At 38.5% G+C, this 22,656-nt stretch overlaps 2 protein-coding genes across 2 annotated transcripts in view; both read right to left on the minus strand.

Moving 5' to 3' along the window:
• Nucleotides 1–159: 159 nt before the first annotated feature.
• efhc1 (EF-hand domain (C-terminal) containing 1) lies at nt 160–8,763 on the minus strand. Its single transcript, XM_079888531.1, has 10 exons — nt 8,603–8,763; nt 8,126–8,350; nt 7,657–7,944; nt 7,426–7,578; nt 7,153–7,345; nt 4,579–4,799; nt 3,790–3,930; nt 1,644–1,857; nt 1,408–1,560; nt 160–272 (listed from the first exon to the last, which is right to left on the minus strand). The coding sequence occupies exons 1-10, from the start codon at nt 8,663–8,665 to the stop codon at nt 235–237; spliced, it is 1,689 nt and encodes a 562-aa protein (XP_079744657.1). The 5' UTR covers nt 8,666–8,763; the 3' UTR covers nt 160–234.
• Nucleotides 8,764–8,892: 129 nt separating this feature from the next.
• eva1aa (eva-1 homolog A, regulator of programmed cell death a) overlaps nt 8,893–22,656 on the minus strand; it is a 51,503-nt gene continuing 37,739 nt past the window's right edge. Inside the window, exons 6-8 of the mRNA XM_079888963.1 lie at nt 15,093–15,233; nt 14,158–14,307; nt 8,893–12,112 (exon numbers count right to left, since the gene is read on the minus strand). Coding sequence (XP_079745089.1) covers nt 11,739–12,112; nt 14,158–14,307; nt 15,093–15,233 — 665 coding nt within the window. The 3' untranslated portion in view covers nt 8,893–11,738. The remainder of the gene's footprint in view (nt 12,113–14,157; nt 14,308–15,092; nt 15,234–22,656) is intronic.

Consider the following 22,656-nt stretch of genomic DNA (forward strand, 5'->3'; position numbering starts at 1 on the left):
TGAACTATATCCCTTTAAGATTTTTTTTAATGAATCCAAGGTTCATACGTAAAGGATTATTACCCCAACAACACTAATTAATTTAACATATGCTTGTTTTGCTCTGTGTTTTCATTGCACATTTACATCACTAGACATGGAAAAACAACATCCAAAAACTCCTTTTCACAGACGATATCTGTTGGTATCTTGAGGATTGGTAGCATTATACTGGACAGAACTGCTCAGCAGATTTCAGCTCAGGAGGAGGTCTGGAGCTCCATCTGTCTCATCTGTGAAGAGAACATTCAATAAGATGTCTTGTGAAACTCTAGCTAAGTTTCCATCCACTTGTCAATCGAATTATCTGAAGTTCGGTAAAAAAACTCATGCGAATAAAGCTGGTGAAAGTGTGTTTCCATCCAACGGCTTTAAAGCGAATAAAAACGTGTGTAATGACGTCACATGCTGTTTTGCGATCAAATTGGTATATTGAATTGATTTGAGACATTTTAAGGTGTTTCCATTCATTTTCGCACTGAATCGCACAACATTCAAGCAAACATTTGCGAACAAAGTTTTGCTAGACAAAATGGATTTATTTGCAATAACGTTTCCATCACTGTTTATCTCATAAGCCATATATCGATCAAGATAAAATCCGATGAGACCAAACGTATTTCAATTGAGTCGATATTCATGAAATTCAATAGAATTTTACTGTTTCCATAAGGCATTTTTCATTCGATATCACTTAATTCGGATAAAAACGTGTGGATGGAAACATAGCTTCTTTTAAGGAATTACCCTCATGTTGTTCCAAACCCGGAAGACTTTAGTTGAAATCTGAGAGTTTCTGTCCCTCCATTGACAGCTACGCAACTACCACTGTGACTCTTCAAAAAGTTCATAAAGAGATTGTAAAACTAATCCATATGAATTGAGCGGTTTATACAGCCAATAACAAACCTCAACGGTTCTTGCGGAAGCTTAACATACAAGAATGAACCTCATTGGTTCTCGCACGTCAAGCGAACACGCTTGAGCTTCCGTTTACCACAACTGATGTGTGAAGTGATGAATGTTTAAACGTGAATACAAGCCTAAATTAAATCTGTTCATCATATGAAACGATCGAGTCTCTTCAGAAAATTTGGACTAAACCGCTCAATTCATTTGGATTTGTTTTACGATCTCTTTATGAACTTTTTTAAGTGTCAAAGTGGTAGTTGTGTAGCTGTCAACATAGAGACAGAAAGCTCTCAGATTTCATCAAAATGATCTTCATTTGTGTTCCTGAAGATGAACGAAAATCTTACAGGTTTGAAACGACGCGAGTAATTAATGACAGAATTTTCAGTTTTGGGGAAACTTGCATTTCCCCTTTTCACTTGGTTGAAGTCAGATGTAACCGAACATATTTTTTACCTTCGCGTTGCTCGTCCTGGTCTGAGGTCTGATTGACCACAAACTTCTGTCTCAGTGAAGACAGTGTGTGTTCAGGGATGTGATGCGACACTGACTCCAGATAACTTAACACGTAACGATCAGCATCCGTCACGACAAACCGATGTGCAAACACTGCAGAGGAGAGCAGAAAGAACACATAAGCATTAGAAAAAAAAGTGTGATGATTCCCAGGAAGTCTCGTCTCTGATCTATACCTTCCACAGTAGCTCCAATAAAGAAGTCTGCTGGTCCGTAGTATTCTGGGTTTTCCACTGTGCATCCTGGTTTTGGGACACGAGTCTTCTCTAGGAATTTTCCTCCGATGATGCCGGAATTACGTGCAGATTTCTCAAAGATGCTGATCATGTCATCAGACAGGTAGTAAGACAGAACGAAGCGCCGTCCCTCATCCAGGGGACTCTGGGAATCCTAAGGAGGATGATAACATTGATATGTTAGAAATAGTGAACAGTCATTTTCGCAAAATAAACCTTGACATGATGAACAGGACCTGATGCAAGTGAAAGCTACTTAGATAAATCAACAAATTTGTGGACATGTAATATTGATGTAAGATTTATTTGATCATTTTACCTGTATATTATCTTAAATCTTCCACCAACAAAACAAAACAATTGGCCTAACAACAAGACGAACACGGCAGCAACATTACTCCTATTAAAGGCAGGGTAGTTAAGTTAAGTGGATTAAATGTATTTATATGTGCAGTGCTATGCATAAGTTTAGACACCCATGCTAAAGTTGACTAAAAAGAGGAATAAAAAATCATCTTTTGGAAATTGAACTTAATGCCTTAATTAAAAAAATTAGGAAAAATCCAACCTTTAAGGACACCAATTTTCTTTGTGAATGAATAATGTATCGTAAATAAATAAATGTTCTTCCTTAAAATACAGGGTGCATAAGTCTGGACACCCCTATGTTAAATTCCCATAGAGGCAGGCAGAGTTTTATTTTTAAAGGCCAGTTACTTCATGGATCCAGGATACTATGCATCCTGATAAAGTTCCCTTGGCCTTTGGAATTAAAATAGCCCCACATCATCACATAGCCTTCACCATACCTAGAGACTGGCATGGTTTTATTTCAGTTAGCCTAATAGCTAGTTTGATTTGCATTGAGAGATGATCTTATGGAAAGTACTCTATGCCAATCTCTAGGTATGGTGAAGGCTATGTGATGATGTGGGGCTATTTTAATTCCAGAGGCCAAGGGAACTTTATCAGGATGCATAGTATCCTGGATCCATGAAGTAACTGGCCTTTAGAAATAAAACTCTGCCTGCCTCTATGGGAATTTAACATAGGGGTGTCCAAACTTATGCACCCTGTATTTTAAGGAAGAACATTTATTTATTTACGATACATTATTCATTCACAAAGAAAATTGGTGTCCTTAAAGGTTGGATTTTTCCTAATTTTTTTAATTAAGGCATTAAGTTAAATTTCCAAAAGATGATTTTTTATTCCTCTTTTTGGTCAACTTTAGCATGGGTGTCTAAACTTATGCATAGCACTGTATATATCATCTGTGGAAGGCGTAGGACCTTGACATATTTGTCCAATCCGATACGATGTCCTTCCTGCCTGTCAACGTATGTATTGCTCGCGCTGACATCACACATTATCATCTCGTTTCATGCTATGAGTTAGACAGGCGTCAGTCACCGAGCAGCGCAACCGAAACAGCAGCCGACTTTAACAGATCCTCCTGAACCGAAACAACCAGCTAATGCTGCGTTCACGCCATAACTACTGTAATTTGGAGGAGATGGAAACCCGTGACTCGAATTCATGCGTTTCAATGTCAACACTATCAGCGCTGAAATGAATCTGCAGCAGTCAGGTGGTACAGGTCAGAGCTCTTTAAGTTGTTTATGTTCATTATTATTGTAAGGTTATGTGCTTTGAGACATGAGGTAGTTTAACGCTGTCTCTCGTGATGCTCTAGTTTGCTCTCTGTTGTACGCGTTCATGTGTTTTGAAGGAGGCGTGGCTTTGGAGACGCTCTGGTGGGAGGGTGGGATATTCTATTGCTATTGCTAGCATCTCCGAAAATTGCCAACCCGATCCTTTAAAGTCTCAATGATTTTCATCGCAAACACGGAATATGGCGCCTGTTGCCATGGTATTAAAAAGGGAGTGGGAGTCTGTGGAGTGATACGAAACACATGAAAGTAGCACCGGTTTCATTGGGGAAGAGCGGAATGATTCTGCAAATCACCAATCAGAATTGAGTATTCCAGACCACTTAAAAACAGACGTTTATTTGCTCACGCTGTCTCCGTTGTTTTAGCGCAATACTCCGTTTGGAGATTATGCAAATGAGGTGCATTCTCACCAGCCGTGCGATGTAACGCAGGACTTTGTGGTTGTTCTCCAGCAGTTTGATCACGTCTTTCTTGGGCGGTTCAGGAACCAGAGCCAGACAGTTCTGTAACGAGTCCTCCAGAGAACCGTAGCCGTTATACGGAGGAATTACCTGCGTGACAGCATGACACATCATCAACGCAATGGAAATCATGTGTGCCTTCAGAAAACTCATGGACAGACTGAATATATGGATGAAGAGATGGAGGGTAATTAAACACATAATTTACCTCAAAACAATATAAGGTCATTTTCCATGAATAGGGTACAAAATAGGCCTTTTTGTGTATTTTTCAGTAAATAATAACATTTTTTACAATGTAACATTTATTTATAAAAGTCATTTTTGCAACATTTGAAACATTTTGTTATATTCAAAAAAATTACTAACATTAAATAATCAATTTTATTTTGTTAATGTTTTTTTTTTTTTGTTTTTTTTTAAGAAGACTGATTTGCTAATAAATCATTCAGACCATTTGTTGAAAAGATGAGTGGCATAATGCATTAATCATAGCTGCTGACTCTGAATGGTGTATTTCTGCAATGGCATCGGCTAACTGAAAACATTTGCGCGATGCTTCATTCACACCGCTAGATGTCAGAATAGTCCAAGACAACTGTGGGGCAAACATAGAACATGAGTGTACCCTATTTGTGGAAAGTGCCCGATATATCACTTGAAATGACATACCATTTGCATACTAAATATAATTTAACTTTCAGATGAGATTAGCCCAATCAAGAGAATGTATCTGACCCTCTCGATGTCTTGTGGTGTCCTAGTGTCAACAGTAAACGGTTTGAGCAAGATGTCGGGGTGATTCTGCTCAAAGTATGTCCGGGTGAAGTTGTCACAGTCATACAGCAGGAAGCGCCTCCCCATCAGCAGGACCTCCTCACCGACCCTGAAGTCTTGAGGAGAGAAATACTCCTCCACATCATGAGGGGAAACTTCCAGAACACTGCTGGGGAATGGCTCTGAGTCATGAAAGAAAGATGTTTAAGGATTCTGTGTTAATATATTGATTTATGATGTCATGTGAAATATGAATTCAGTCATTTACTGTGTCCAAACTTCTATAAACATAAAACGCAACAAAACTGAAGCAGGTTTGTCTCTGTGTTAAAATTAGTTCTGTAAACTATATTTCTGTCGTGACAACTCTTGTGTTTGGTAATGGATATGACAATGTTGATATGTTTGGTCTTGGTGGAATAGATCTGCTGCTGTTATTGCTGCTGCTTCAGAGCAAGTATAGGAATTGCTTCAGCCAAAACATACGCGATGTGATGCTGTGAGCAAGTAAGACATGCTGCTGCTGTACAATATAGCGTTCATTAATTACCCGTAGCAGATCTATACAGGTGGAGCTGGGGGAGGTGGAGGGTTTCTGAAAGTGCGCTGCAACTGTTCCAGAAAATGCTGACCAGTATTTGAAGGTTGAGCAGTGAGCTCATTGGCTACTGATACAGCAGTTAAGGACCTATCAGCCTGTGCGCTATCTAGAGTTTCATGACAGAACTATATATTATTGCACAGCTCCATATTTAAGGTTTTTTTTTTTTTTTTTTTAATTTTTGCCTTGATTGAGACAGGACAGTGTAGATAATCAACAGGAAGTGAAGATGGAGAAAAAGGGGGATGGGATCGGGAAAGGTCCCCAAGTCGGTGTTGTGACGAATCCGCTAGGCTAGATTATTAGATTAAGTAATCAGATAGCAGACTCAACGAGGAGGGTTGTAATTTGGCAGGGAGATTCGGCACAATACCGGTGCCCAGTTGCATAAAGCACCTTAAGTGTAATTTTCCCTTAAGAATGCCCTTTAGGATTCCCTTAAACTTGAGGGCATTGCAAAAAATAACTGTTAAGCGTTACTTAATGGTTTCTTTAGGTGAAACATCATAAACCCTAAAAATTTCCCTTAAATATCTATTTTACCCTTAAGTAATCTCTTAAGGGCAAGACATTGATTTAGGCTATGTTTGATATTGCTCTGCCAGAGAAAGCAAAACTAAAATCACCCGCGCGTGTGAAACGCGCTTTACAAATAAACTTGACCTTACCATGTCTAATAACAAGCACAAACTGTGTTAAAAAGAATTTGACGTACAAGTAAAAATGTAGGCTATCTGTCCTACGGCGTTTTTCTACTTTACCACTGTAAAGAATACAAATATAATAGGACTAATTAAAAGCAAACCAAGGAAGAAACGTTTACAATCCCCTGCGAAAATGGGTGAGACATGAGTGAAGATTTGGGAAAAGAAACAAGAGATTCCATGCAGGGATGAGTCACGATTTTTGAATATTCGATTAGTTTATTTAATTATAGAATATCGAATAGGTTGTGCGATTATTCTCTAAAATAAAATCTCCATGTTTTCGGTGCTTTTTAACCTCAAATGCTGGTCGTGTACCATCTCTGAGATGTGCCACGCGTCACGTCATCTATCTAAGTTATTTGTCTGTGTACTCCGGTTCAAAAAGGTAGGGAAGGGTGAAAAATGTCATCTCATTTTCTCCTTCAACTTCAAAATCGTCCGACATCTTTGTTTTAACTTATTATTATTATTTTTTTGTATTATTTTTATATATTCCGTATATATATATTATTTATTTATTTATTTTTTAAATGACCTATCGTTTCGCTGGATAAGACTTATTTCTCGACTGGGATCGTGTAGAGACTTTGAAGCTGCATTGAGACGGAGATTTGAACCTTCTTTGAACATTGGAATCGTTGGTTGCCATTGGAGTCCATTCTGTGTAGAAAAATCCTGGAATGTTGTCCTCAAAAACCTTAATTTCTTTTTGACTGAAGAAAGAAAGACATGGATATCTTGGATGACATCAGGGTGAGTAAATTATCAGCAAAAAAATGTTTTGAAAGTGAACTAATCCTTTAAGGGAAAAACTTAAGGTGCTTTATGCAACTGGGCACAGGACTTGAACTCGGGTTGCCTGAAGCGCAACCACGCTACATGTCAGAGCGCTGCCCACGAGGCTATCGGCTCCGACAGCTCTCTATATAAAGTTGGATATATTTTAAATCCAACTTTATCCACATACATACAGTTCACTACAGTAAATCAGTATGTACTACAGTAGGACTATATAGCAAATATCAACTACATCTTTTTTTTAATTTTGTCGCAAAATGTGACTGACTATATTATTGCCCAGCTCTTTAAATAAAGTTGGATGTATAAATATGTCCAACTTTATACAGATCGATAGATGGATGGAATGGATGGATGGATGCTGTAATGTGTATTATGAAAAGCACTATGCAGATAAATGTGTCTTGACTTGTGTGTTTATGATCTCACCACAGGCTGGTTTGATGTGTTTGGGAACCCTCTGTCTGCGAAGCAGAACTGGGAATGGGTCCCGGCCGTTGTTGGCCTCGTGATGCTCACAGATCTCAATAGAATCATCCACAAGATAGTAATGCAGCGTTACAGGCCGCTTCTCTCCGTTCAGAGAGTCCAAGTTGTCCAAAAGCGCAAAGAAGCGCAGCACCTGGAAATACACACGAGACCGCACAGAAATGATGAGTGAGAGAATTAACTGATGTGTGGGATGTGTGTGTGTTTGATTACCTGTCGATCCAGGGCGAGGAACCGCTCCAGCTGATAATTGTGGTCGTAGGGTGTGATGTGAGCTTGTTGTTTCTGAATGCGGCGGATGGTGTACGGGTCACTGGGAATGGACTCCGACTCATTTAGTACTATTCCCTGACTCTCCATGAAGTCCTACACACACACACACACGCTCAGTCAAACCAAACCATCAGAAGCAGCAGTCTATAGAGTCAGTGTGTGTGTGTGTACCTGTGTAAAGGCATCGCACTGTGTTATCCTGTAGTCCGTTCCAAACAAACTCATGTCCATCCCAACATTAAGGTCTTTCCAGTGGTAAAGATCTCCGCACTGGTTTTTGATCAGCCTCTGACGTTTGATCAGTTTTCCCTGTGGAATTCCCGAGTTTTCCACCGGTGGCTCGGTCACACACATGGTGTCATCTTCCAAGTGATAATAAATCACCACCGGACGAATGCGAAAGTGCTCATCCGGGGAGTGCAACACTTCCTGCCGGAAGAAACCGTAGAAACGCAGAACCTGGAAGACGAAGAGTAAAGGTGAAAGAGGTTGGTTCTGTTTCGATGGATGGATGGATAGATAAGATAGAGATGCATATATAGATAGATATATAGATAGATGCATATATAGATAGATAGATAGATGCAGAGATAGATAGATAGATAGATAGATAGATAACGTTAGATAGATGACTCTTCACCTTCTTGTCATAAGCAGCGTGTGCCGGTATGTGTTGTAGCGGTGGGTGTCGGTGTGTGTCTGTACCGTAGGTCAGGTTCGGGATGTCATTGATCAGCTGGTTCCTCTCACTGTGACTGATGTTCACTGACAGAAGAGGCTCTTGTCCTATACCGACCGCGGGCCGCCGGGGCAGAGCGTAACCGTTCTTAAAATCAAGAGTCTGAGCTTTGTGGAAACCGGATTTCTGAATAACAGCATACAGAAAGATTGGGTAAATGTATAGCAATATAATATCAGCATATCTCATACATAGATTTACATAATGCTCCTTGAGAAAAAAAAAAAAAGAATGAATAATTAATTTCCAGCAAATTATAAGAATTAGGAACATTTATAAAGATTTAAAAATGCAGAATTAAATTTTACAAAAGAAAACAGAGACATTTAAAAACAAGACAACAAAGTTAATATGGGCCTAAAGGTCAAAGTTTCTCACCGTTAAATTGCGAAAAGAGTTGCCTGGCAGGAAAGGAAGCCCATGTGTTGTATTTATAGACATTATGGCTAATTACTCTAATCTATACTAAAATAAAATAAAAGGCAAGTAACTATAAGTTAATATAACTTGTTCTCTCACGGGAACTGCTGCTCTTCCCTGAGGAGGTTTGTTTATATATCTGCCTCCATGGAGACCACAAACACTGGCAGTTGTCATGGTGATGTAAACACTTCCTTTCATGCACGATGTGAATCATTCACCAACAGGTGGCGCTATAAGTTCAGTTTATTCAATGCAGTTTATTTAAAGCTCCATAACAATCAAAACAAAACCTTGCACAGGTCCTGCTCTGTACATGAGCTGGTATTCCTATAAAAGCCATGCTGAAATATTACTGGAAAATAAAACAACAGCAGTAAACAAACAAGTCTGTGATAGTGTACAACGCAAACATCCTGCCGTACAAAATTTAAGAGCTCAGGTGCAAACAAACAATCCACATGCATACAAATGTTGAGTCACTTCATGGTTTGGCTTGGTTTGAGTGTCAAGAGAATAAAAAACTTAAATATTACTTATAAAATGAACGCTGTGTGGGCATGGGCTCCTAAGGTTTCAGCGAGAGGACGGCAACTACAGGCTTTACCATTTACTAGACTTGTATCAGCTTTGTCAGAATCAATCTATTAAAATCGTTCATATTTTTTTAATAATAGTTAGAGATCCCTAATTTTAGGTATTGCTGAAAATGTGCTATTTTTCTTTTCTTTTATTTATGAGTCATTTTATCTTAAAATTTCAATCAAATATCCTTTTCTTTTTACTTTTTCTGTGGGGCCTAAATCACTTTTGATATAATATTAAATTTCTGAGCATATTAATAACCCTTCTGGTGCTCTTCAGGCATTTTTGACCGAAAAATTTGACTTTTTTTTTTTTATCGGAATAGTACGAAACTTGATAAAGGTTTTGGCACTTGCTAAGTGAACACGCACACAAAAAATCATCGAAATGATTCGAAAAGGATCAATGGTTCTGAAAAAATAAATAAAAAATAGTCACACTTGTATAGTTCGCAATAATAAATGAGCGAATTTCTTCTAGTGGAAGCGTTTGGTACTGCGCCCAAACAAAATCTTACTGAAAGCTCATTTTTTTTAGATATCAACCTCAAATTTCAAACACAGCTTGTTTAGATTTATGGCTTTGATTTTCTCCCAGTTTTAGAGTAAACATCTTTTGGAAAATATATAATTCATATAAAAATTGAAAACACAATTTTTGTGAATTTTTTTATAACAATAAATGTAAAATTCTATAACTTTAAGTTCATTTTTTAAACTTTTTTCCAAACTTAAGTCTGTGCTCCAAAGTTTTCAAGATTTACGACAGTTTAAGCTGGAAATTTTATTTTCAGGTTTATGCTCAAAAAGTGAATAAATGGATTATAACTACTGCATTAATATAATTTAGTACCATAAAATTCAATACAAAATATGAAATAAAAAACCTAAAATATAGTATATTCATTTCATTAAAATGAAAAATCTGTAATTTTTGACCACCATGCGAAGAGCACCAGAGGGATATATAAGATGTTGCCTAATTTACATATGTTAAACATTGCAAAGTCACAATGCAATAGATTTTGAGTAAAAGAAAGGTAAATGGTAGTCTATCTACCTGTAGTACTTTTTTACAAAACCTTTATTTTTAAGTTATTTATGGTTTAGTATCATCAGAATGAATTCTGAGCCCTCATGTCATGTAACAGAAACTGAAACGCATTAACCACAGTCGTAACACACAGAATAAAGTCATTGAGTGATTAACTGTGTGTGTTTTGTGTTGAAGGCACGACGCAGATTCCTATAATAACCTCTTTGAGGCTACGGTTGCATCTATGCAGGAACATCTGAATGTCTCTCGTCCCCTTTAAGAACAGAAGATTATACACAGAACACTTGGATTGCATCCCTGAGCAATCAGTATAAAAATAATTCATCCAAAAAAATAGTGGTATCAAAAACTTTTTAAATATAAAATAATTTCTTAATGTATATATGGACACTTAAGTCGCCCTTAAAAATGTACAAATGTCATTGCAATTGATAGTAAAATATCAAACCAAGTTGCACTTATTTAAAAGAATGGCAGCATTAGCAGACTTTAAGCAAAACATAAAAAATATGACAGATTATTTAATTATCTAGTGATAAAGATGAAATATGGGTAACACTTTAAAATACGGACTAAAATTAACTAATAATGTGCAATACATGTGTTACAGTATTTATTTAAAAAACTGTTCATTGTTAGTTCATATTAGCTCCATAAATAATATTAACAGATTTGAAAGATTTTTTTCTCATTAAATTAAATACAATTTTCATTCAATTATTTTAATGATGTATTAGTAAATGTCAAAATGAACATAAACTGAGATTAATAAATGCTTTAAAATATATTTCATTGTTAGTTCATGTTAACAAATGGAACCTTTTTTTAAAGTGTTACCGAAAAATGCATTGTGACGCTTGAAGCTCTAGCATCATTTGTTTGCAAATGCAGCCTGGTTTGTTATATTTGTTTGCTAATGCAACGACATTCAGATATTTGTAAGTGTCCAAATACGTTTTAGTCCAACAGTATGTGTGTGTTTTGTCAGATCAAACTGTAAGGCACTTAATTTGTTGACGCCTCTCCGTACAGAAGGCGGTCCTCACTGTTTGACAGGCAGAGTGAAGGACCAATCACAGTGCTTAGAGCTTATCACACCTCTCAGAGCTGCCTACAGACTCAACTACATCTCCCATGAGCCTTAGCTTCAGCTGCACTAAAAATTGGAATGTCCAACTTCCTACTTGGAAGTTCAGCGGATCGACACTTCCAACTTGGGTAAATTCACAACTGCGAGATGTTGGACATCAAGTAGGAATATTTCCACATCCGACTGGTGGGAACGCAGCATTTGACCTTTCACCTCTGCATAGCGAAGGTTACGGATAAATCACGCCGCAACCAAGAGCTTATTTCCACTGCAAGGGAAATGTGCAGTTTAATGCCACACGTGGAAATCGCTTTAGCGTTCAGGAAACTCCTGGAAGTAGCTTCACATCTGGATGTGTCTGATCTAATAGTAGCGATTCAGGCTACGCGTTCCCGGGACGTCGGGCTGTCCGTTCATCCAGATTTCCCGTATGATCCGCTCTCTCTCCTCCAGCCGCTGCGCTCGCTCCAGCTCCTCCGCCGATGTGAAGATGTTGGTGTTGAGCGTGCGCTCGAAGCGCCGGTGCCGGCGGGCCGACAGGTCTGAGCTCGAGTCCCAGTCGGAGTCAGAGTCGCTGCTGTCGCTGACAGAGTCCGCAGGACGTGGCTTCTTAGCGACGCTGTGATGACTCTTACAGTCCGTACGGCAGGAAATCTGAACCACCAGCGCGAAGAGTGTGAGAAACAGACCCGCACACACACCGCACATGAAGAACAGCGCACATCCCTCCCGGTGCTCTGTGATGGAGAGAGAGAAAACACTTTTCAAGACGACATGGAAGCAAAATGGAACCATTTACTTTCTTAATGGGATAGTTCACTCAAATTTTTTTTAATTCTGTCATCATTTGCTCACTCTCATGTTGTTCCAAACCTGTATTAGTTTCTTTCTTCTGTTGAAAAAAGAAGATATTTAGAAGAATGTTGGCAATCAAACAGTTGATTATAGACCTTATGCGCCAGAGAAACGAGGGCGCTGCCATCTTTAGAATATTATCTTTTAACTTCCGTTTTTGCGGTCGCTCTGTATAGAGCTGGTAAGTCCCGCCCCCTCCACTAACCCCACTGGACCTCTAGGTTGAAAAATCGTCAATGCAAGTGAATGGGAGAAAATAATTATTTTCTGGTCCCGTTTGAGTTGTGCCATGAATGTGAACATATGTTGTCTGTGAATTTTTAATATAATTTTTTGTGTAAAGAATGGTACAATTTAGCGGGTAGAAGTTTGATACGGTTAGACTTTGTGTGAGAGCACTTTGTGGACTACAACTCCTCGCTGCTTTCGACGCGTTTGAAACGTCACCACCACTCGCACACGGACACTAGCTCACGGATCCTGCTAACATGGCTGTCTTTGGTGCACTTCACCGCCTTCTTTCAGGGAGAGGACAAAATCGTTGAGGTTGGCGAAAACCACGGGTAAGTCAACTTTATGGGGTGACGTCACATAGGCGACATGTAGTCTTTCTCGTTATGTCTTTTCCACAACTGCTAGCCGAAGAATCATACAATATAATGTCAAACTTGTAACATGAAAAATTATATTAAAAATTCACAGACAACATATGTTCACATTCATGGCACAATTCAAACGGGACCAGAAAATAATTATTTTCTCCCATTCACTTGCATTGACGATTTTTCAACCTAGAGGTCCAGTGGGGTTTTACGGATGGGCGGGACTTACCAGCTCTATATTTCTATGGCATTGCTGTCCAGGAGTAATTAGCTTTTGAAGTGGATTTACTTAATGTAAAGTTAACGAAAGTTATCATGAGGACTGTAATGTTTAAAGCAGATGACTTAACAAATGTCAGTCGACCGGGACGATTTTAAAACGAGCCGTTCATTAATAAACACGCAGAATCGCTGTGAAAATACAGACCGGAAGTCAAAAGACAACGAGCGCAGCGCTGAAAAGGGGCGGGGCTACATATAAAGTCTATACTTCCATAGTAGGAAAAAAATACTTTGGAAGTCAATGGCTGTCTGGTTACCAACATTCTTTAAAATATCTTCTTTTATGTTCAACAGATGAAAGAAACAGAAAATACAGGTTTGATTCAACAAAAATATGAAGCAGCACAACTGTTTTCAGCGTTGATAATAATCAGAAATGTTTCTTGAGCAGCAAATCATCACATTAGAATGATTTCTGAAGGATCATGTGACACTGAAGACTGGAGTAATGATGCTGAAAATTCAGCTTTGATCACAGGAATACATTACATTTTAAAATATATTTGAATAGAAAACAGTTATTTTAAATTATAATAATATTTCACAATATTAGTGTTTAACTATATTTTTGACCAAATAAATGCAGTCTTGGTGAGCAGAAGAGACGTCTTTCAAAAGCAATAAAAAATCTTACCGACCCCAAACTTTGTCCATCACAAATACTTAGTAAAACTGAAATAGCTAAGCGAGTTGTATATGATTTTAAATTATCTTTGTAAAAACAAAACAAAAAAAACAGATTTTTACATAACATGCAAGTACACATTTGTATTTCCTTAAGACCGAGATCCTGCTGACTACTTAATAATGAATATATATCCCAAATAAACAGTAGTTCTGAGGCACTCAAAAGGAATATAAGTTTAAAAAGCCTTTATTTAAACTTGGCTATCCATTAAAAAACATGCCAACATGTTTTGGCCTCTGTGGCCTTCTTCAGGGCAATTTCCTATAATATATAATATATTACATATTTTTGATTTGAACTATAAAGTAGTTGAGTGTTTGCATTCAGAGATCCACCTCAGATGTGTGTGTTGTACCTGTGATGTAGGTGTAGGCCGTCAGCATGCTGCTGATGAGAGACATGTCTGATCCGGTCACGGTGGAGACGGTTGGGTTCGGATCGCTTTCTCCAGACGGATCCGGCTCTTCTGAAGGAGGACCAGAACTCCAGTCTCGCGTAGACCTCCCTGCCATCAAATGCACACGATCATCACCAGCATCATCATGAGATCGTTACAAAACAGAAAGTTTATATTTCTATGGCTGGTTAAAACGCCCCAAGCTTTTACGTCTGGGAATAAACAAAAGAATAAGTTGGATTTACATCAATAATTCATCAAAATGTTCTCATCGTGTGCGTGCATATATGGTGTTAATGGAAGAGTTCACTCGAAAAATGAAAATGCTGTCATCATCTACTCAACCATCATCTTGTGGCATGAACATTATGCATTTTTCCTACTTTCAACAAAAGTAGATGTTTTGCACAATGTGTCTCTTGGATGCAATTCATTCACTATATTATGTATGTCTAAATATCAAAGACATCAAATGTCATTGGTTCTTGTGATCACCCCCCTTTCATGTGCACACGCACAAACCCCCCAACCCCCACCCCCAAATCATTCTTGCCGGTTATTGTCTGCAACACTGTTTGTTATGTTTCGTGGTCCAGGCTGGGCCAGTTTGTTTTTCTTGCCGTTTGTGGAGCCTGGGCTGTCTACAGAGACCGCGTTTCTTCACAGTGTGTTCAGGGGACAGGCCGCTAGCGGATAGTGAGGAGATGTTTGCTGTATGTGACAAAAAATGTGGGTGTTTTAGCTTTAGTCCGATTCTGTTCAACAGTCAAAAACACGGCTGTAGCTACAGCAACTATCAGCATCTGTACACAGAGTGTGGTTTCAGATCGCCCTTAGCTGATTCCAGTCAGAACTTCTGCTGAGGTTGTGTGTGTTTGTTTGTTTAGTCTCACCTGGCGCGGAGTCCGAGGTCAGAGACGGGGTCCCGTCAGGAGGGGCGCTGTCTCCCACCACGTTGGGGTCATGAGGCACTGATGGGGGAGATGGGAACGATGGATGCCTGGAAACCGACTCCTGCACGAGTTTCTTTGGGACTACAGAGAAACATATAATTCAGTAATTCACCAAAAAACATTTCTACTCATAAATCACCTTTATACCCCCTTACACACACACTAACAATGCATTAGAGATACCATTCCCTCCGCTGCAATCACGAGTCCGTCCAACACACACACAGAAATACAAGACTGTCTTTGTGCAGGGAAACAAATGGAAAGTATAGGGGCAATCATCAGGGTCTAAAACTGGAAGAGTGGACAAAATGACCACAAATTGGCTAATTTGAAAGATAAGATCCCATAGATACTGGGGAAAATAAACTTCCTGAAATCACAGTTGTGTAGTAAGGATTTGTTTAAGTAATAGTGACTCTGTCACTGGAATTTGATTACATTTGGCACGTGTTCTCAGAGTTTTGTGATGTTTTACGCTCATAAAACTCTAGTCAGTCGTTACGGGCCATACCAAATGTACTGGTTCATATCTGCCAACTGATCTGACAAAAGGAGTTCGTTTGTTAGGAGTTAATCTAAAAACAGGACCAATTGAGTGAATATTGGCCCAGATAGAGCTTTAAAAAACATAATTGTTTTGAAAATAATTGTGCTGCTTTATATTTTTGTGGAAACTGATCCATTGATGAATAGGTAACATTATAAATGTATTTACTGTAACTTTTGTTTATGTAGTCTTTGCTTAATACAAGTATTCATTGCTTTAAATTATTTTATTTTTAATGGCCTCAAGGGTTTGAACGGTAGTGTACAGTACTATATACTATATTATATCACTTACATTATTATATATAACATAACATATTATAACATATATATAATATATAACATATTATTATACATAACTATAAAATTAAATAATTTAATGGACATAATGAAATAACATAACTTATTTGCTGCTTACACCCCTAAACGGGCTGCCAATGGCCCTGCAACAGTCAGGCAGAGACGTCTGGTTTGTGCACATACACACACACACACACAGTTCCAGTAACACACAGCATTTATTTTAAACCCTCTCTGAATAAACATGGCACCAAATTTAGCGAAACAGGTTTCAGCTAAACTCTAGAGAGTCTGGAAACAGCCTGAGGACTCTCTCTCTCTCCAGTGCCAGTTACTGATGATGACTGAGTTATTCTTCATGCACACACACACACACACACACACACACACACACACACACACACACACACACACACACACACACACACACACACACACACACACACACACACACACACACACACACACACACACACACACACACTTTCTCTGAGGGAGGTCGAACTAAAGGACTGACACAATAATCACTCTCTCTTTCTCTCTCTCTGTGTGTGTGTGTGTGTGTGTGTGTGTGAGATTGTAATGCCCCTGGAGCAATTACAGTCCACTCACTGATTGGGGGTAATTTGAGGCACATGTGAGCTTGTGTGTGTGTGTGTGTGTGTGTGTGTGTGTGTGTGTGTGTGTGTGTGTGTGTGTGTGTGTGTTGTGTGTGTGTGTGTGTATGTGTGTGAGTTTAAAGAAAAAATAATCACAAATGAAATCCTCAAATATAAATCTAGTATTCAGAAGAAATCTCAAAATGTGCTCAGATTTGCCAAGATTCAACCAGTTTTCAAAAATGTCTTATACAATTCCAAGACCAAAGACCAAATGGGGTTATGCATCAGTCGTATAACTCTATACTGTATGTCAGCCAATTTGTGTCTATTTTTATTTCTCCAAAATAATTTTAAAGACACGTGAGACAAAGGTCTCTTTGCCTTTCTTGGAAAGGACCGTATAGAGGATAGACAGGAAAGCACAGGGTGGGGAGAGGGGATCAGGATTGGCAAAGGTCCTCGAGCCGGGACTCAAACGCGGGTCTCTATATGTCAGAGCGCTGCCCTCGAGGCTATCGGCTCCAACACTAAGATGGTTCTTAACGGAGACCTTGAAAAAGTCTTGTGAGCATCGAAAGAGCAACCTCTGAGCTATTGGAGCTTTCAAAACACCAGCCTCTTAACCAGTACAACACACACTGTAAAAAATATTGTTGGTTTAACTTAAAAAAGTAAGTTACCTGGTCGCCTTAAAATTTTGAGTTCATTGAAATTACAAATTTGAGCTAATAGGAGATTGGTTTAATAAATAGAAATTCAAAATATTATGTTATCTGAATCACATTAATTATCTAAGTTGATAAAATATAAAAAGTAGTGATAAATCATGAAAATAATTTTTTACAATGCAGCAACACTGACTCAACCAATGGCGTGAGTTCGGGGGCGGGGCTATCGGTTTAACCAACCAATGGAAGACAAGGGGAGTCTGAAAACAGTCACTGTTTTTGCAATTCTGTTTGGAGACGAGTGGCACAGAAATCACACACTTTTTGTTTAAACACAAAGCGAAAAAAGAGTGAACGAATCAACATGGAAATATTCCTGTCATCAGAGTCAAACTAAACCATTCCAGACCTCAAAATGTGTGTGTGTGTGTGTGTTTTCTCTGGCATAGTACAACTCTATTATGTGCCGTATGCTGATTTGTGCAGGAAACAGACACACTTAACTCACTGAAGTGTGGCATTCTGGGACAGCTGGAGTCCTTGCTGCTCAAACAGAGATCTACTAATAACTACAGCAATCTGTCTGTGTGTGTGTGTAAGACATCAATGAACAGAGCACCAGCCAAACCGCATACAACACACACATCCTGAAACACACACTCCTATAAACCACGGAAAGTGCTATTGAGATTCAGTATCAGTGAGCAAACAAAGCACAAAAAAGAATTGTACTTCATAGAGGAGAGATTCTGTGCGTGACGCATTTGTTTTTCCTTATTTCCACCCAGAACATCCCAGCAACAGCACAGAAACATGTTTTTCACGTGCAAACACCAATCATGGAAAAATGATTCAACACATGGAAAATTTCTTTACAAAATATAAAAATGATAAATGCATGTAAGTGAGAAGTATGATAGTATGATTTATAAGCTGTTTTCCTCTTGGGGACCAAAAAATATCCTCAACAAGGGAAAAACTATTTACTGGTATCACATTTAGTCCCAACAACGCAGGGAATACCTGAACCACCCACCCACACGCACACACACACACACACACACACACACACACACACACACACACACACACACACACACACACACACACACACACACACACACACACACACACACACACACACACACACACACACACACACGTGACCTTTAGAACCCAGTGGCATTTTCATGGCAGGCGCTGATGAGTGAATGATGATGCAACGTGTGTGTGTGTGTGTGTGTGTGTGTGTGTGTGTGTGAGAGAGAGAGAGAGAGAGTGTTTAGAGAAACACTGTTGCTTCACTCTTTCATTAGAGCAGGTGTAGGAGGGGATATTGGGCAGAGTTGTGTTTGCTGTCATGTAATAGTGTTTAGTCTCAGTCAGCGTAATCTTTAATTGTGATGTTTATGCTCTTTCACAATATCAAACTCCCTGTGTATGAACAAACATTCCTGATCCTCTCCTTAAAGCTGAAGTGTGTAAAAATGGCATTGCAAAAACCAAACAGCATCTGCCCTGTAGAGAATGATGTGATTGCAAGCAGATTGAGTTAGTTTACCAAAAGATGAACATTCTGTCATCATTTACTTCCAAACCGGTATGAACTGATTTTTTCTGCTGAACATAAAAATATATATTTTGAAGAATTTGGGTAATTAAACAGCTGATGGACCCCATTGATTTTCATAGTATGGAAAATAAATACTATTAAAGTCAATGGGGTCCATCAGCTGTTTTTGGGTGAACTGTCCCTTTAAGGGCCTATCAGTCTGCGCCATCTAGAGTTTCATGGCAGAACTTTGTATATAATGTACATCAATTCATCACTTCACTGGAACAAACATGGTGAAAAGGCATTATTGAGTTTGACTCATTTCAGGATTGGTTAATAAGTAGTTGCTCAGGTATAAAGTACATCAGCGTGACTGTTACAATACAATTATCAGACTAAAAGACATTAAAAATGGCAAAACCAGATTTTTTTTTACTTTAAAAATCATAACACAACAATTTACTATTAAATTTAGGGTTTAGATTTTAATGCTTCAATGATGTCAAGTGGACTTCTACAGATACTCCCTTCTCAGTGTCCAGAGAGCATTGAAAACCTTTGTGTGTCGTGTGTGTGTGTTTATATAAAGAAGAAAAGAGACAGCTGTTATCATTGCAGAGCTAATATTAGATCCTCACATAAAAACTCTCGGCTCTTTCGAAGTCTTTCAGAAGCAATGCAAAGACAGAGAGAGACTACGATGAAAAGTCAAGATGAAAGTCATGATGGAGGGAAGATCAGTGTTTTTTGCATGTAAATGTGTGTTTTGTCCTCCTATAGTTACTGAACATCAACACAAAAGTAATTGTTTAACATCAAAGCACTCGAGAGAAACACTTTTTCAATGATGCCTCAGTGGAAAAGGTGAAAACACGCAGCAGGTTTTATGAGCCTTTAAAATAACCAGACACTAACGTTACGCATTCAGACTCAGGTTTCACTGTACTGACCCACAGTTTGCTTTACCCGCACGCCGTCCAGCAGGAATGCATTCTGGGAATTGCCAAAATTCCATCCTGATCCCTCTCACAGAACTGGTTCTCTATTCTGTATGAGACAATTGTGGAAAACTATGTTTGAGGACATGCACACATAATCTCTCTCTTTCTCTTTCTCTTTCTCTTTCACTCACACACACACACACACACACACACACACACACACACACACACACACACACACACACACACACACACACAGACGAAAGTGGTCAACAAAGACAACAACTCACTCCCTCCCAATCTTGTTCCAAGTAAACACATGTACACGCATGCAAGTTTCTTCAGGAACGTTTAGATTTCAATGTTTTTCGTGTTATATGAATGTCAGATTAAAACTGTCCCATCTATAAAATTTGGCCTTTATTAACTATCTGTGCTATTTTTCATGTTTTTCCATGTATAAAATCAACACATCTCATATTACTAGCGATTTTATGTATACAATCATCGAACATCTCAAATTTAATCTCAAATCACTCAGTGAAATGACTCATTTTACTCCTTGTTTGGATTTTCAAAGCTTGTCCTCTTGTCGCAGACCATATGTAAAATCTAATTTGAGAATAAAACAAAGAAAAATCAAGGAAAAATATAACAATATATTATAATTATTATTTATTATATTAAAAAAGAAATATAGTTTATATCTCATAATTTTATAATATTTTATTGTGTGTATTTCCACTCAAGCTGTATTTTTCTCAAAGCATGTGTGAAAATATGATTTAATTTTGTATATTTATGATTCGTAAATCGCTAGCCTTAGCATGACAAAGGGGTCAGCATTTTATTGCAAAAATGTTTCAAATGTCATTTCCACCGCAAAATGTTATTAATTGAGATGTGTTGGAAATGACATTAAATGGCAGAAAATGGCCTGTGACACACATATAAACACTACTGGATTATATTAGTAGACAAATTTAATATACAAGGTCTAAAAATGTCCTTTAAAAGAGTTGTGAAATGTCAAAAGAAGAAATGTCAAAAGAAATGTCTACAAGTGCACAGGGCCAAAAGTGCCCAGAGATGAAGAAACACACACACACACACACACACACACATATATTCATAAATGACAGATCAGTGAAACATCCAAAGAATGTTTTTCTACACACTATGAGAGAGAAAGAGAAAGTAAGAGAGAGAGGGAGAGAGAGATGGATAGTGTTTTCTCTCTGTAGATCCACCTGGACAAACACAGTCATGTTACGGCATTGTTACTGAACTGAATTGGCACTGATAAAGAACACACACACACGCAGCGCTGTCTCTGTGTTTGTGCTGACACGGCAGACAAACCCACGATACCCAAACACACACACACACACACACACATAGAGCCACTGTAGATCTACACCAGATCTACACACGCTCAAAGTCAGACATTAACTGCAGCAAATCAGACAAAGTCCTGGAGGAAAGCCTGAAAGAATCCGGCCAGAACGGTTGATCTTCCTGTGGGCGACTCAAAGCTCAGTTCTGCATTACTGTGTTCCTGAAGTTTCAACCTCAAATAATGCATAATACACACTAAAATCACAAGAGATCTCCAAAACAGCGAGCTCCAACCTGATCGGCTGGTTTTACATCAGAGTATTATAGAGCGGTGCAGGGATGACGTCAAAACCCGGAAAACTAATTCACCAATGGTTCCCTCGAGATTTAAAATGGGGGTTTTCATTGTATGAGTAAAATAATTCATATTATAGCTCATATATTCACATAACTGGATGATACTTAGTAAAATACACACACCCATATGGAAAATGCGCATTTTAAAGCAGTTGTGTTTAATAAAAAAAAAAAAAAGTTTGAGATGTGAGTTAGAGTGTAATTTACTGTACAACCCCAAATCCAGAAAAATTGGGACATTTTGTACAATGCATTAATCAAGAATGCGATTTGTTAATTCTCTTTAACCTTTATTTACCTGACAAAAGTGCAAAAAAAAAAAAAAAGTCAACTATTTCACTGATCAATTTAAGTGTATTTCGTAAATATAAAACAAATTTTTATTTCCGCAGAGAATTCTGTTATAAATCATATTATATCAAACAGCGTTGACGTGGAAACCAGGAGAAACATTGTGCCATGAACAAACAAGTTATAGAAGGCTTTCCAGTCCACAAATCACCAACATTCACGATGGATTTAAAGTAGTTACGCTAACCGTAACCATGGTATTGTGGCAGGAATAGCCGAATGTTTTTCCATTATTCATTTCAGGGTTCGTAAAACCTTTTGAGAGTGAAATTCAAGCACTTTTAAGAGCTTCACACTTTTCCCAGCACTTCAAAGATCTAAATATTATAAATTTAAATGTTATTTTTAATGTGATCAAAAATAAAACATTTTACAGTTTTTACACAACTTAACTTGCTTTAGTGGTTTAAAAATAACCAGACTTGAACAAGTCTAAACTAGCTTGGTCTGGTTCATGAATGTACTGTGAACTAGAGGGCTGCATTGGGATTGAGTCCCGCCGGGTCCCGCGGGACCCAACGCAAATCTCGCGGGAGCGGGCGGTTTGAACTTTGCTGCGGGCGGGAATGGGCGGCTAAAAAAAACACTGCGGGATCGGGAGGTAGCCTTGCAACATGATGGAGATGTCAATAATGGCGCTTTTCCACTACACAGTACCAGCCTGGCTCGGCTCGACTCGACTCGCCTCGCCTTTGTTTGGTTTTCCACTGTGTAAAAGTTGTAACTGTATCTGCTTCCCGGTACTTTTTTTCGTACCACCTCCGGCGAGGTTCTGAGCGAGCTTAGGCGATACTAAAATGTGACGTGAAAACACGGCAGACTGCTGATTGTTCAGAGAGAAGC

Source organism: Squalius cephalus (assembly GCF_949319135.1).
Source record: "Squalius cephalus genome assembly, chromosome: 12".
Lineage (NCBI taxonomy): Eukaryota > Metazoa > Chordata > Actinopteri > Cypriniformes > Leuciscidae > Squalius > Squalius cephalus.

Bases quoted from the DNA above. Each gene is read 5' to 3' on its own strand.
- efhc1 (XM_079888531.1), bottom strand. From the start codon at position 8,665: ATGTCTATAAATACAACACATGGGCTTCCTTTCCTGCCAGGCAACTCT. The intron at 7,945-8,125 runs GTGAAGAGTCAT...TTCGTCTTCCAG, and splicing joins ACGCTGCTTATGACAAGAAG to GTTCTGCGTTTCTACGGTTT. The intron at 7,346-7,425 runs GTAATCAAACAC...GTGTATTTCCAG, and splicing joins TCCTCGCCCTGGATCGACAG to GTGCTGCGCTTCTTTGCGCT.